General features: G+C 42.6%; 1 protein-coding gene across 1 annotated transcript in view; it reads right to left on the reverse strand.

Annotated features, from left to right (window-relative positions):
* Window positions 1-6,177: 6,177 nt before the first annotated feature.
* Window positions 6,178-12,373, reverse strand: part of CSMD2 (CUB and Sushi multiple domains 2) — a 930,229-nt gene continuing 924,033 nt past the window's right edge. Inside the window, exons 70-71 of the mRNA XM_070764517.1 lie at window positions 8,835-9,014; window positions 6,178-6,416 (exon numbers count right to left, since the gene is read on the reverse strand). Of these exons, the coding sequence (XP_070620618.1) occupies window positions 8,855-9,014 (160 nt within the window). The 3' untranslated portion in view covers window positions 6,178-6,416; window positions 8,835-8,854. The remainder of the gene's footprint in view (window positions 6,417-8,834; window positions 9,015-12,373) is intronic.

Raw genomic sequence — 12,373 nt, forward strand, 5'->3', positions numbered from 1 at the left:
GATTAATAAATCACTCATACTATTAAAACACACAAACCTTAACTATTTGGGGAAAGGACCAACAGGACATGATAGTACTTCCTAAATAAATCAGTGTTGATTTTTTTTTTTTTTTGCAACTTTAAGATATGTGGACTTGGACTCTCAAATTTCTCCAGCCATCATTCATACTGGCTGGGGAATAGTGGGAGTTGCAATCTATACAGATTAAAGCTGCTGCCAAAGTTGGGAAGCATTAATTTACAGAATAAATTTCCAAACTCTGGCATGCTTCTATTTCTAGGATAATAGCAACATTCGAACCTTCATGAAAGAGGGAAATTGTATGTTGTGTTATTACTGGCATAATTGCCAATATTTGTGCCAGTGATACCTTTTGCAATGGCTTGTTGAGAGGGGGACTAGCCAGGGCCAAAGAGGATTTAATAATTGAAATGGAGGAATGAAATGTGAGTTTGTGAATTAGGCAGCCATTGTGGGAATTGCCACCCATCTTGCACTTTCTCTATTATAGTTTAAGTTCTAGAACAGGGAAAGGCAATTATGGCCGGTGGACTTCAACTCCTAAAATGCATGGGCCAGCTTGGGTCATAGGGGCTAGAGTTGTGTCTAGAAGAATATACTTGCAAAATTGCAAATTGATATTTGCAATTTACAAAGTTGAGAATGTACAAAACTGATCCTGTATCTTCTTTTGAGAAAACACGTCTGGATTTCAATGGTTGGCAATGCGAAAAGATCGTGCTGAAAATTCAAATTAATTAAACGTAATAAAAATGTAAGTAGGAAGTAATTGCAGAAAAAGAATGACTTTCTTGTAAATATAAACATTACTTCATTAAATGTTGGTCAGATACTAAGGTTCTTTAGATTATGGTGTTTTCAAAAATGAATATAGACTTTCCTGTTTCGGTAGAATTCAAATATTTCCTATCCCACTGCATGCTGGAAAGAAATTGTGGGAATGTGGGGGGACTGTAATCATCTGTCTGTCCATGTTCAGAAGAACTTTTTCAAAGTAGAACTTTATGTCCATAGGGGTTGGGCAGCCAAATAATGCAAATACATACAGTGTTCAACTTAGGCAAGAAAAGTCATAAAAAGGAGCAAAACTCAAGATTTCTTACTTAGCAACCTACATTTTGGGCTCAACTATTTGCAATGTGTAGGACTACTTTTGGAGAGAAAAGGTGACAAAAAGGTGAGCTTGCAAATAAACTTAAGAGTATGAAGGGAGGCTTTGAAAAAAACATAATACCCTAACATTTTGTTGCTATATCCCTCTGGAAGAAGTGGCTGGGCAGTGATCTACTGAAATGCCACTGATGTTCCATTTCTCACCCCCCTGTGCTATGGCATGACCTAGAACAGGGCAGATACACCACTCTGCTTTTTTTCCCACTGCACACATACACAGCATCCTAGGAGCAATATAGAACGGAAACCCACGTGTGATTCAGACACAAACATGAATTCAGCACACCAAAACAAATGGAGACACATTCCTTATGGCAGTTGCTGGTAAAAGGGTTAGAAAGAATTTGAGAAACCCAGTTCTTGATGCTTTCCCTGTCTTGTTGAATCAGGAAGCTGGGTGAGATAAGCTGTTCTCTGAATATCAAAAAATTATATATGCTATTGCATTCCCCCCCGAGCAAGAATCCCGCTAGCTCCATCTGTAGCTATGTTGAAAATCCATCCATTTACATCTGTCTTGTCCTCAGTCTAATGCCCTCCAGTTGCATGGAAGGTTGGTCTTAAACTTTTAGCGGGAACATTGCAAATTTGTTTATAAAGGCCTGGAAAATTCAGCAGGATCAAGATGGGATTTTTAAGGTCAAGTGGGTAGTTATTAATATCATCTTGCCAATAAAGGAGAATTTTTGTAGCTCAGAGGTCTTTGGTGCTCTGTGACCTTGGTTATTTTCTTGCCAATGTTTTGTTACCCAAACTAGGTAACTGAATTTAGATAATTAAACCTGCAAAAAAGCAACCAAGCTCAGAAAACACCAAGGACCTCAAACTAAGTACTTGCCCTAGCCATTCTATTTTTGCAGTGTTTTTATTATGGCCAGGTTTTGTCAAATTGTTTGACTAAGAAGCAAAGGTGCCAATGAAACCTAACATCTTCCAGCTTTTGTGCAAGACATTTTGTTCAACACCACAGCTCAGACCTGCTGTTGGAAAAGGCTGGGATGAACAGATGTTGCAAGATAGTAAGGCAGGAGAAGAAGAAAAATCCAGCTTTTTCCTAACAGGGAGACATTAAACTTGTTAATCTTGAAAACAATTGCTTCCTTCTTACTCTTCCCCTTTTATGTGAAACAGAACTGGTCAATTAAGGAGGAAAAACAAAACAGCTCCCACCATTGCCCCTCCAGGAAAATGTTCCAAAGGACATGATCGGCTTCTGTGTCACTCTTCTTTTTCTTGGGAATTGGCAATTCCTCATCTTTCTATATGCATATAGAATGAATGAGTAAAACAGTTGAACAGAGAAAAACGAATATGGGATAGAAGTAAGAAACAAAAGGTGAAATGAAACCCTATGATTTTTAGCACTGGATTTCTAGGATGCATTTTCTCCAGATCGTTTTGAAGAATAGTTTCAACACTCTTTCCTTAATTTGTCCTGCAAGGGTTGGGCTTGTAAACTCCCAACCAATTTAGAGGACACAAGTTTGGGAAAACCTGAGCTTGTCAACTTGCGTGATGCTAGGTTCTTGGCTTGCCACACACTCTATGGAAGCTGCTGGTTTTCTCAGTCACAGAATGAGCCAGCTAGATCAAAGGTTGTTCCTCAAACTCTTCTCTCAGAGCAGTCATTCTTGTATGGTAATGATGGAAGAGCATCTGGAAAGTGTCTGGGCCAGGATGCTCACTCCATTTCCACTGGCTGAAGTTATGGCAGGTAGAAGCCATTTCCAGGTTGCCCTAATCTTGACTCTTTATTTGTTGCTGTAGTTAACCTGGTTGGGTCTGCAGAAGATATACACTGCTCAAAAAAATAAAGGGAACACTTAAACAACATAATATAACTCCAAGCAAATCAAACTTCTGTGAAATCAAACAGTCCACTGAGGAAGCAACACTGATTGACAATCAATTTCACCTGCTGTTGTGCACATTCAACTTTGTACAGAACAAAGTATTCAATGAGAATATTTCATTCAGATCTAGAATGTGTTATTTGAGAGCTTATTTTTTTGAGCAGTATATTTAAAATTGCAGATACAAACACAATGGTTTGGGCAAAAAAGTGTTACTCTCTTCCTCTATCCACAATTCATTTCAGTTGTTCTCAATCATTCAGGTCATGGTTATCCCAAAGGTGCTTTATCTTTCCAACAGGCAATTGGAATTTCTTGGGTTTTTTTTCTTTAAATGTTTCACTTCGCACCTGAGAGTGACAGTGAAAGTGATGGGAGGTCAGGGGTGGAACGACAGCCAGGGCCTTCAAAATTTCCTAGCATGATTGAGTCAGCACCTCCTGTCAGAAATGAATTAGAATTTTCAGGGTTGAGTGACTCAGGGGAAGAGGAGTAGCCGCTTCTGGATGGTAGGGTTCGGAGGTCATATAAGAGACACAAATGGTTGGCTAGGAGAAGAGTCACTCATAAGTAATACTGCTGGATAATTGGGTCATGCCCTCACACTATTTAAGAGTGAGGCATGCCCTGCCTTGTTGCAGAAAAATGTTGTTCATTGAGGAATCATCTTGTCTTGACTCTTGCATTTAGTTGGATTTTAAAATGCCACATTCTTAGCTTTACTAATAAGTTTCAGTCCTCCTGTTAATTTCTGATAACTTCGTTTGAGAACTCTGGCTGCAGCTGGGAATTATTACTGGATTATCTTCACTCTGGGACTTTAGTCAGCTGATAATACTTTGCTAGATTTGCTTCTCTCTTTGAAAAGACAAGAAGCAATGGGTGGAAACTAAACAAGGAGAGAAGTAACTTAGAACTAAGGAGAAATTTTCTGACAGTCAGAACAGTTAATCAGTGGAAGTTGTAAATGCTCCAACACTGGAAGTTTTTAAGCAGATGTTGGATAACCATCTGTCTGAAGTAGTGTAGGGTTTTCTGACTAAGCAGGGGATAGGACTAAAGGACCTCTAAAATCCCTTCCAACTTCTTCTTCTTCTTGTTATCATCATCATCATCATTATGACTTTTACAATACTGGAATTTTTGTAAATATTAAATCCTTTTATTAGTTAGACAATTGGTGTGCATCTGATTATTGGGGTTCAGCACTATTGGGGTTCTTCAGAACTGAAGAAGCTTATTGGGCAGGAAATTAAAGGTTCAAAGACTCCCCCTCCAAAAAAAATCCATTTGCCTTTCGGAAAAAGCACCTTTGGGACACGTGTGCCAGTCTTAATCTTGTCCTGGGTTCCTTATTATTCTATAGAGACTGAAAGCTTGATTAGATGGTAGGAGCGACACGAGGCCACTGCTGCTCTGTAGTCCTGGTTCCCTATTTTTTGCAATGCCTGAGTTAATGTTACTCCCATTGTGCTGTGCTGTTCCCTTCTCCATAGCATGGGCTGTTGCAGTGGGAAGGACTTGGGGCAATGATATCATGGCATAGATTGTGCTCACCTTTGCAGTAAGATGTGATGGGAGCCGAGAGTCATGGGTTGGCAGCCTTGTTGACTGTGTTTGAAAACTCTTGGGTAACCTGAGATGAGACTTTCTTTCAGGCTATTGGAGGAAGGTTTTATGAATTGACTTTGTGCGCAAAATTTCTTAAGACTCCATTCTTGGCATCTTGAAAAACATGGCATGGTGGTTAATGCCTGATGGTGAACCACCTGAAGCTGCTTGGATGCAGGCAGTCCTTGCCCCTTTCTTTTGCCACTGGTGTAGATAGGGCTGCAGTAGATGAGTGAATTTGCCATTTAGGAGAACCAGGCAGAGAAAAATCCCTGGATGTCAGACCTAGATTAACCAGGATAGTAATGCAAGATCCTCATAACAATAGATGGGAATAACTGAATGAGGCCTTTCTCTAACAGGTGAGTTGTCCATTTAGCCCTGCAGTGGATTTATATAGTCAAGGATGAAGCAGAATAGGTAAGTGAAGGCATGTTGCTAATGCAGTAGGGAAAATTATTTACCATTTTATTTCAAAAACTGGAACATCAAGTGAACGAACCTTCTACGATGGCATTTGACTTCTTAGAAATATATAAATATATGTATATAAATCAGAAAAATAAATTAGTCACATCAGGTATTTGTGATGTCACAGACACAGAATAATAGGTGTCCATGGATCCTCATGCTGCTAAGGTCCAAAGAGCATTGCACAAAGCAATGAAATACCTGGCTGGATGCTACTTCCCCCCCCCCTGAAAGAAAATATTGCAGATCAGGCTCTCACAAACTGTAACAGACCTCCAAGAAATGCACAAGCTGGGACCGAGATTGCAATAATTAGATTCTCCAAGTTCTGTAAAGGAGAAGGCTCATTTCTTATGCCAAGAACTGTATCACTTAGGAAGTTCTGTGTGTTCTCTGGGTTACCCCAAAGCAAGCAGCAACCAAGCAAAGATGACCATTTAGTTTGAAAAGAAGTGGCTCTGAGTTGATCTAATCATAGGAACTGGAGATGGAAAGGGTTGCCAATTTTAGAAAACATAAGAATCATGCTCTAAAAATGCAAATTGGAGGGTAGGAATGGAGGCCTACTCAGAGGATTGCAAGGAGAATCAGAAATGTGACATTCTTGCACTAGAATAATAATAATATAAAATAAATATATAAGGGTGAGGAAGGGAGAGGAGGAGAACCAACATATATCTAAGGAACATTTCTCCAGATGCTAAACTTGTTGTATGAGTTTGATACGCTGGATACGTTTAGCCCATATTCTCTGCATCCACAACTCTTTGCAACCAGCATGTGCCTGTTTCCTCTTGTGCAGCTTCTTCTGGCAAGCCAGGGTGAGTGGATTTTCTTACATTGCCAAGAAGTGTTCCCCCCCCCCAAAAAAAGCTGATTATCGACCACAGGCAACCAATGGTCTTTGAGCAGCAGTCAGCCACTCCAAAGATTGGTGGGGAACTGATAGAAAAAAGGTCTCAAGGATGGGGAGGACCATCTCTGGAGGAGAGGGAGGAAGATGTATTTCCACATCTTGTGCTCTTGGCATAAGAGCTGGAGTGGATGCTTTGGTAGATCTGATTATCAGTTGCAGGAGGGCAGGACTATGGGCAATGAAGATGCGGAGCAGTGATAAACAGCAAGGCAATCTCTCTCTTTCTCTCTCTTTCTCTCTCTCTCTGGATCAGCTCCAAGGCACCATATCAACTCTGCAGCCCCAACATTTCTGGGTGAGAAGATCATGGGTGAAGATGAACCAGGAGGATCATTGGGCACTGGTGAGATTCCCATCTCTGGAGAAGGCTGCACAGAGAAGAGAACGGACACACATACATACACACACACAGAGAGAAAAGGGGGTGAGGGAGAAAGGAGTTTCTATCACAAGAAGCATTCTGTTTCTGTTAACTTAAATTTTGATATTGTGTTTTTTAATTTTTTTAAAGGGATGTATGGATGGATGGATGGATGGATGGTTGGGTGGATGAATGGATGGATGGATGATCAGTTTAATTGGGAAGGAGGGCTGGGACCTACATCCCTTTGGCCCACTCTGTACCAATGGTATTTTTATCAGCATAATGTTTTACATTGTGATAATCTTTAAGCACCTATTCCAAATAAAACTTTAAACCCTGAAAATATGGTTCTCTTCACATTACCAACACTCCTTCAAATTCCAAGACCATAAACAGATAAACCATAACAATAGCCTTTAGACTTATATACTATTTCACAGTGCTTTACAGCCCTTTCTAAACAGATTACCGAGTCAGCATATATTGCCCCCAACAATCTGGGCCCTCATTTTACCCACCATGGAAGGCTGGAAGGCAGAGTCAACCTTAAGCCTACTGAGATTCGATCTGCCAACCTGCTAGTAGCAGAAGTAGTTGGCAGTACTACACTCTAACCACTGTGCCACTGTGGCTCTTTTGATATTAACATTTGATAGCCCCTGTAGGCCAAAAATAGTTTACCTATCCCTGCATCCAAAAAAACATCCTAGGATATTTTTTAAAAAAAGAAAAAAAATGCCCAAATAGTTCGCAAAGGAAAGGTAACATTAATGGATCAACAAATCCCTGAAAGCTCACAGAAAAGTTAATAGGACATTAATGTGGCATTGCCACCATATTTGATTGAATGAAGTGATGGCTGGGTGTATTCCCTTTGTAGATAAGGCTTATTGAAGAAATACAAAACTCTTCAGTCATTTTTTACTGTCTAGACATGTGGGAAGTTCAATTCTGCATCACTCCTAATTTGATTATTGATTTATGCCATTTTCTGTTTGTGTAGAACATATTAAACCACAAGCTAATCAAACAGATAGGACAGTGATGGCTAACCTATGGCACGGGTGCAACAGGTGGCACGCTGAGCCATATCTGCTGGCAGGCGAGCCGTTGCCTTAGCTCAGCTCCAAAGTGCATGTGTGTGCTGGCCAGCTGATTTTTGGCTCTGGGAGGGCATTTTTGGCTTCCAGAGAGCCTCCAGGGGGAATGGGGGAGGGCGTTTTTACCCTCCCGTGGCTCCAGATAAGCCGTTGTGAATGGGGACACAGAAATGCAATCTCAGAATTAAATATGATTTAAATTGAAACCAGCAGTTTGCACTAGCTATATTCATTAGGTCCACCAGAAGGTGGGAAACCAGCTATTTCTAGCCTCCCGAGTGCAAGAGTGCACACCCATGCTCTTTCGGCACCTGAAGGAAAAAAGGTTGGCCATCCCTGAGATAGGATCTGCAAAATATGCTAAGCCCTGCAGAAATTTAGAGTCAGTATTGCCTCAATTTGCAAGTTGTTAGAAATTGACTCGTTGATTGGCACAGAATGATGAATCTGGTTATTTTTAACCTTGGTTTGGTTTTCTATACCTTAATATATCATTTGACTGATTTATGGCTTAGTGTGTTGCCTACACAAGGGCTGTCAATCTGAATCCGGACTGCAGGCTGGATGCATCACATGCAGGCCACGCCCATCCCAGCTCTGCGAATGGGAAAAATGTCACATGAAGGCACCCTAACATGGAGCATTTCGCACTTGTGGCCTACACAGATGGGCTAATTTAGTAATTTAAGCAAGTTGTGGGAACATAGCCCAGACTTTTATATGGATCATAATTAGGAAGTATACGGTAAAGTATTCCTCAGTAAGGTATATTTCCTAACCAAAACTCCTTAGATAATTTCGGAAAAGAAAGGATTTTTTTTTTTTGAGTAAGTGAAAAAGACTCTTGGTTGAGCTGGGAAGATATCCAAATGGAAAACTTCAGAGAATATAGAAAGATGGCCATCCAAAAGTGATGGATGGATGGATGGATGGATGGATGGATGGATGGATGGATGGATGGATGGATGATTATTTGTTAAACTACCCTACCTTACAAAATGTTGTTGCTGGTAATTGAAAAACTTATCTCCAAAGCTTGGGACTGAATAACATTTCCGCTTTCTTATGGCCAGAAATGGTCACTGCAGCTGTGACAGTCATTTTTCTCTTACTAAGATGTGAATAATAGTGATTATTATTACCCAACCCCTTTTTCAAATTAAATGCTAGGCTAATGATAATTTCATGGGTCCCAGTAGTAGCTAAAGAGCATATGTGGGAAATTTGTGTAGGAATGTTGTTGTTGTTATTATTATTATTGTTTAGATTTGTATGCCGCCCCTCTCCGAAGACTTGGGGCGGCTCACAACAGTGATACTTACTGCACACAGAATTGTGAGTGCTATACTGCAGTGCACACAGTGCTGACGGTAAACTCTGCCTCGTTGGCCATGATGTCTGTTGGCTGCAAATTACGGTCATACATCGGGTTTTCAAATGTTCCTCGGACATTGGTGTTTTCATGGCCAGCATAGCCATTGAATGGCACCTTCGGTCTCCTTCTGTTTCAAGAGAAGACAAAAAGGTCATGGGGGGAGGGGGAGGGGCTCTGCAGAACAGGTATATAAAGGAAGTACAATGAAATAAAACCTGTAAATCTTCTGTTTGTCTCTTCTCCCTCTCCCATTCAACTCAATAGAAATGGAGCACCCCAAAGCACAGTTTAACTGTGGCACAAGCCTAGCTCTGCTGAACAGTACATTTGTCTACTAGTTAACAAGCAGAAGGGATCTTGGAGGTCATCTAGTCCAACCCCATACCAGGGATCGCAAACCTTTTTTTTTTTTTTTGCTTGGGTACCAAAAGGGACATATGTACATACGATAGCACACACAGGAGTGCCCACATCCATAATGCAATGCCTCCCCCCCACGCGTGTGTGCACAATGGCCCCGCACTCCCCCCCATGCATGCACATTGGGCTCACTGAAGCCTCCGGAGCCTGTGGATGACAAAAACTGGATTCCAGTTGATTTTCGGCTTGACAGGAGGTAGGTTGTTTCTGCCTTCCCCAGGCTTCAGTTGGCCTGTTGGGTCCGTTTTTCACCATCCGCAGACTCCGCAAGCTTTCCTGAAGCCTAGGGAAGGTGAAAACATCCTCCCCCCTCTCCGGAAAGCTGAAAATCAGTTGACCAGCATGTACATGTGCACTGGAGCTAACATAGGGCAATGGCTCACATGCTCTGTGTGCCACCTGTGGCATACGTGCCATAGGTTCGCCATCACGGCTCTTTACCATTTTAGATAAGTTCTCACAACTTCTAAAGGCAAGCCATTCCACTAGTTAATTGTTCTCATTGATGGGAAATTTTTCTTTAGTTCTAGGAAATTTCTAGTTGGAGCAATTACAAATGCGATTGGCTCCCAAAAAGTATGAAAGAAATGGATACTGTTTCCATGGCATTGGATAGCAGCTTTCAGCACTAATGTAGTGAATAAAGAGGGTGATCTTGAAGGACAGAAGGAAGGCTTACAACCAAGGCAACAATCAGATAAATGAAATCTGAGTGCAGGCATTTGCAAAAATGCCTAAAATAGAATAAGAGAATAACAGATTTGGAAGGGACACCGGAGATCTTCCAGCCCAACCCATGACTCAAGCAAGAATCCTATAGCATTTCAAACAACTGGTTGTCCAATCTTTTCTTAAAAACCTCCAGTATTGAAATACGCACAATTTCTGGAGGCAAGTCATTCCATTGATTATTTTGTTCCATCAGGAAATTTCTTCTTATTTTTAGGTTGGTTATCTCCCTGGTTACTTTCCATCCATTGTTTCTTGACCTGCCTTCTAATGCTTTGGAGAATAGGTTGACCTCCACCCTCTTCTTTGTGGCAATCCCAGAGATATTGGATGATTGCTATCCTGTCACCCCTAGTCTTTCTTTTCCTTAAATTAGATATACCCACTTCCTGCAACCACTCTTCATATATTTTGGCCTCCAGTCCCCTAATCATCTTTGTTGCTCTTCTCTGCACTCTTTCTAGAGTCTCAACATCTTTTTTATATCATGGCAATGAAAACTGGATGCAATATTCCAAGTCCCCCACCTCTCCAATTTCCATAGAGATAAAAATGGAAGGAAAGATAGCACATTCAGACTTGCAAGACTCTTGTTACTGTGGCTATTTTAGGTATAGGTAGATGAGATCTGCATGAGGTCTATTTTTTAGTCTACTCTACCTGATAGAGCTAACAATATGGGGATCATGAGAAATGTGGTTTAATCTGGAGGACACTGGTCCAGAAAACCCATGATTGTTCTTACAATCCTTGTTATGAACCCCTAAGAGGTTATGCCATTGTCATGGTTGAACCATTTTCTACTACGACTTAACTTCCTGGCCCCAATCCTTCCCTGCAGGGAGGCAGAACCGATTAGGCTGTTCCGCCCCAGATGCCTGATGGACCCTGACGGCTTTCAGAAGGCACTTGGTGTTATTCTAGATGCACTCGCCCACAGTTCGGCAGAGTCTCTTGCTGAGGCCTGGAACAAGGCTGCAGCGGAGGCTCTTGACCGGATTGCGCCGTTGCAATCTCTCCGCAGCACTAGACCCCATAGAGCTCCATGGTTCAACAAGGAGCTCCAGGAGTTGAAACACCAGAAGAGACGTCTGGAGAAGCGATGGAGGAAGAGTAAGTCCGAATCCGATTGAACACTTGTAAGAGCTCACATTAAGACTTACAAAGTGGCGCTCAAGGCGGCAAGATGCGCGTATCATGCCGCCTTGATTGCATCAGCGGAATCCTACCCGGCCACTCTGTTTAGGGTGACCCACTCCCTTCTTAACCAGAGGGGAGTTGGGGAGCCCTTGCAGAGTAGTGCTGAGGACTTTAACACGTTTTTCGCTGATAAAATCACTGGGATCCAAGCGGACCTCGACTCCAATTGGATAATAAAGTCGATTGACAATGAGTCAGTCGAGGTGACTGGGCCCATACTTGTCCATCTGTCTGGGAAGAGTTTGATCTGGTGACACCTGGTGAAGTGGACAAGGCCATTGGAGCTGTGAGTTCCGCCACCTGTTTACTGGATCCGTGTCCCTCCTGGCTGGTCTCGTCCAGCAGGGAGGTGACATGGAGCTGGGTCCAGGAGATTGTCAACACTTCTTTGGGGAGGGGGTCCTTTCCGGATCCCTACAAGGAGGCACTTGTGCGCCCCCTCCTCAAGAAGCCTTCCCTGGACCCAGCCATTCTCAACAACTATCATCCAGTCTCCAACTTTCCCTTTATGGGGAAGGTTGTTGAGAAGGTGGTGGCACTCCAGCTCCAGCGGTCCTTGGATGAAGCCAATTATCTAGGCCCTCAGCAGTCAGGATTCAGGCCCGGCTACAGCATGGAAACTGCTTTGGTCACGCTGATGGATGATCTCTGGCGGGCCCAGGACAGGGGTTTATCTTCTGTCCTGGTGCCCCTTGACCTCTCAGCGGCTTTCAATACCATCGACCATGGTATCCTTCTGTGCCGGCTGGAGGGGTTGGGAGAGGCACTGTTCTTCAGTGGTTCTCCTCCTACCTCTCTGGTCGGTCGCAGTCAGGGTTAGTGGGGGGTCAGAGGTCGACCTCTAGGTTGCTCCCTTGTGGGGTGCCTCAGGGGTCGGTCCTCTCCCCCCTGCTATTTAATATCTACATGAAATCTCTGGGTGAGATCATCCAAGAGCATGGGGTGAGGTATCATCAATACGCAGATGATACCCAGCTTTACATCTCTGCCCCATGTCCAGTCAGTGGAAGTGATGTCCTGGTGCCTGGAGGCTGATAGGGTCTGGATGGGTGTCAACAGACTCAAACTCAAGCCTGATAAGACGGAGTGGCTGTGGGTTTTGCCTCCCAAGGAGAATTCCATCTGTCCGTCCATTAC

Source organism: Erythrolamprus reginae, chromosome 11, assembly GCF_031021105.1.
Source record: "Erythrolamprus reginae isolate rEryReg1 chromosome 11, rEryReg1.hap1, whole genome shotgun sequence".
Lineage (NCBI taxonomy): Eukaryota > Metazoa > Chordata > Lepidosauria > Squamata > Dipsadidae > Erythrolamprus > Erythrolamprus reginae.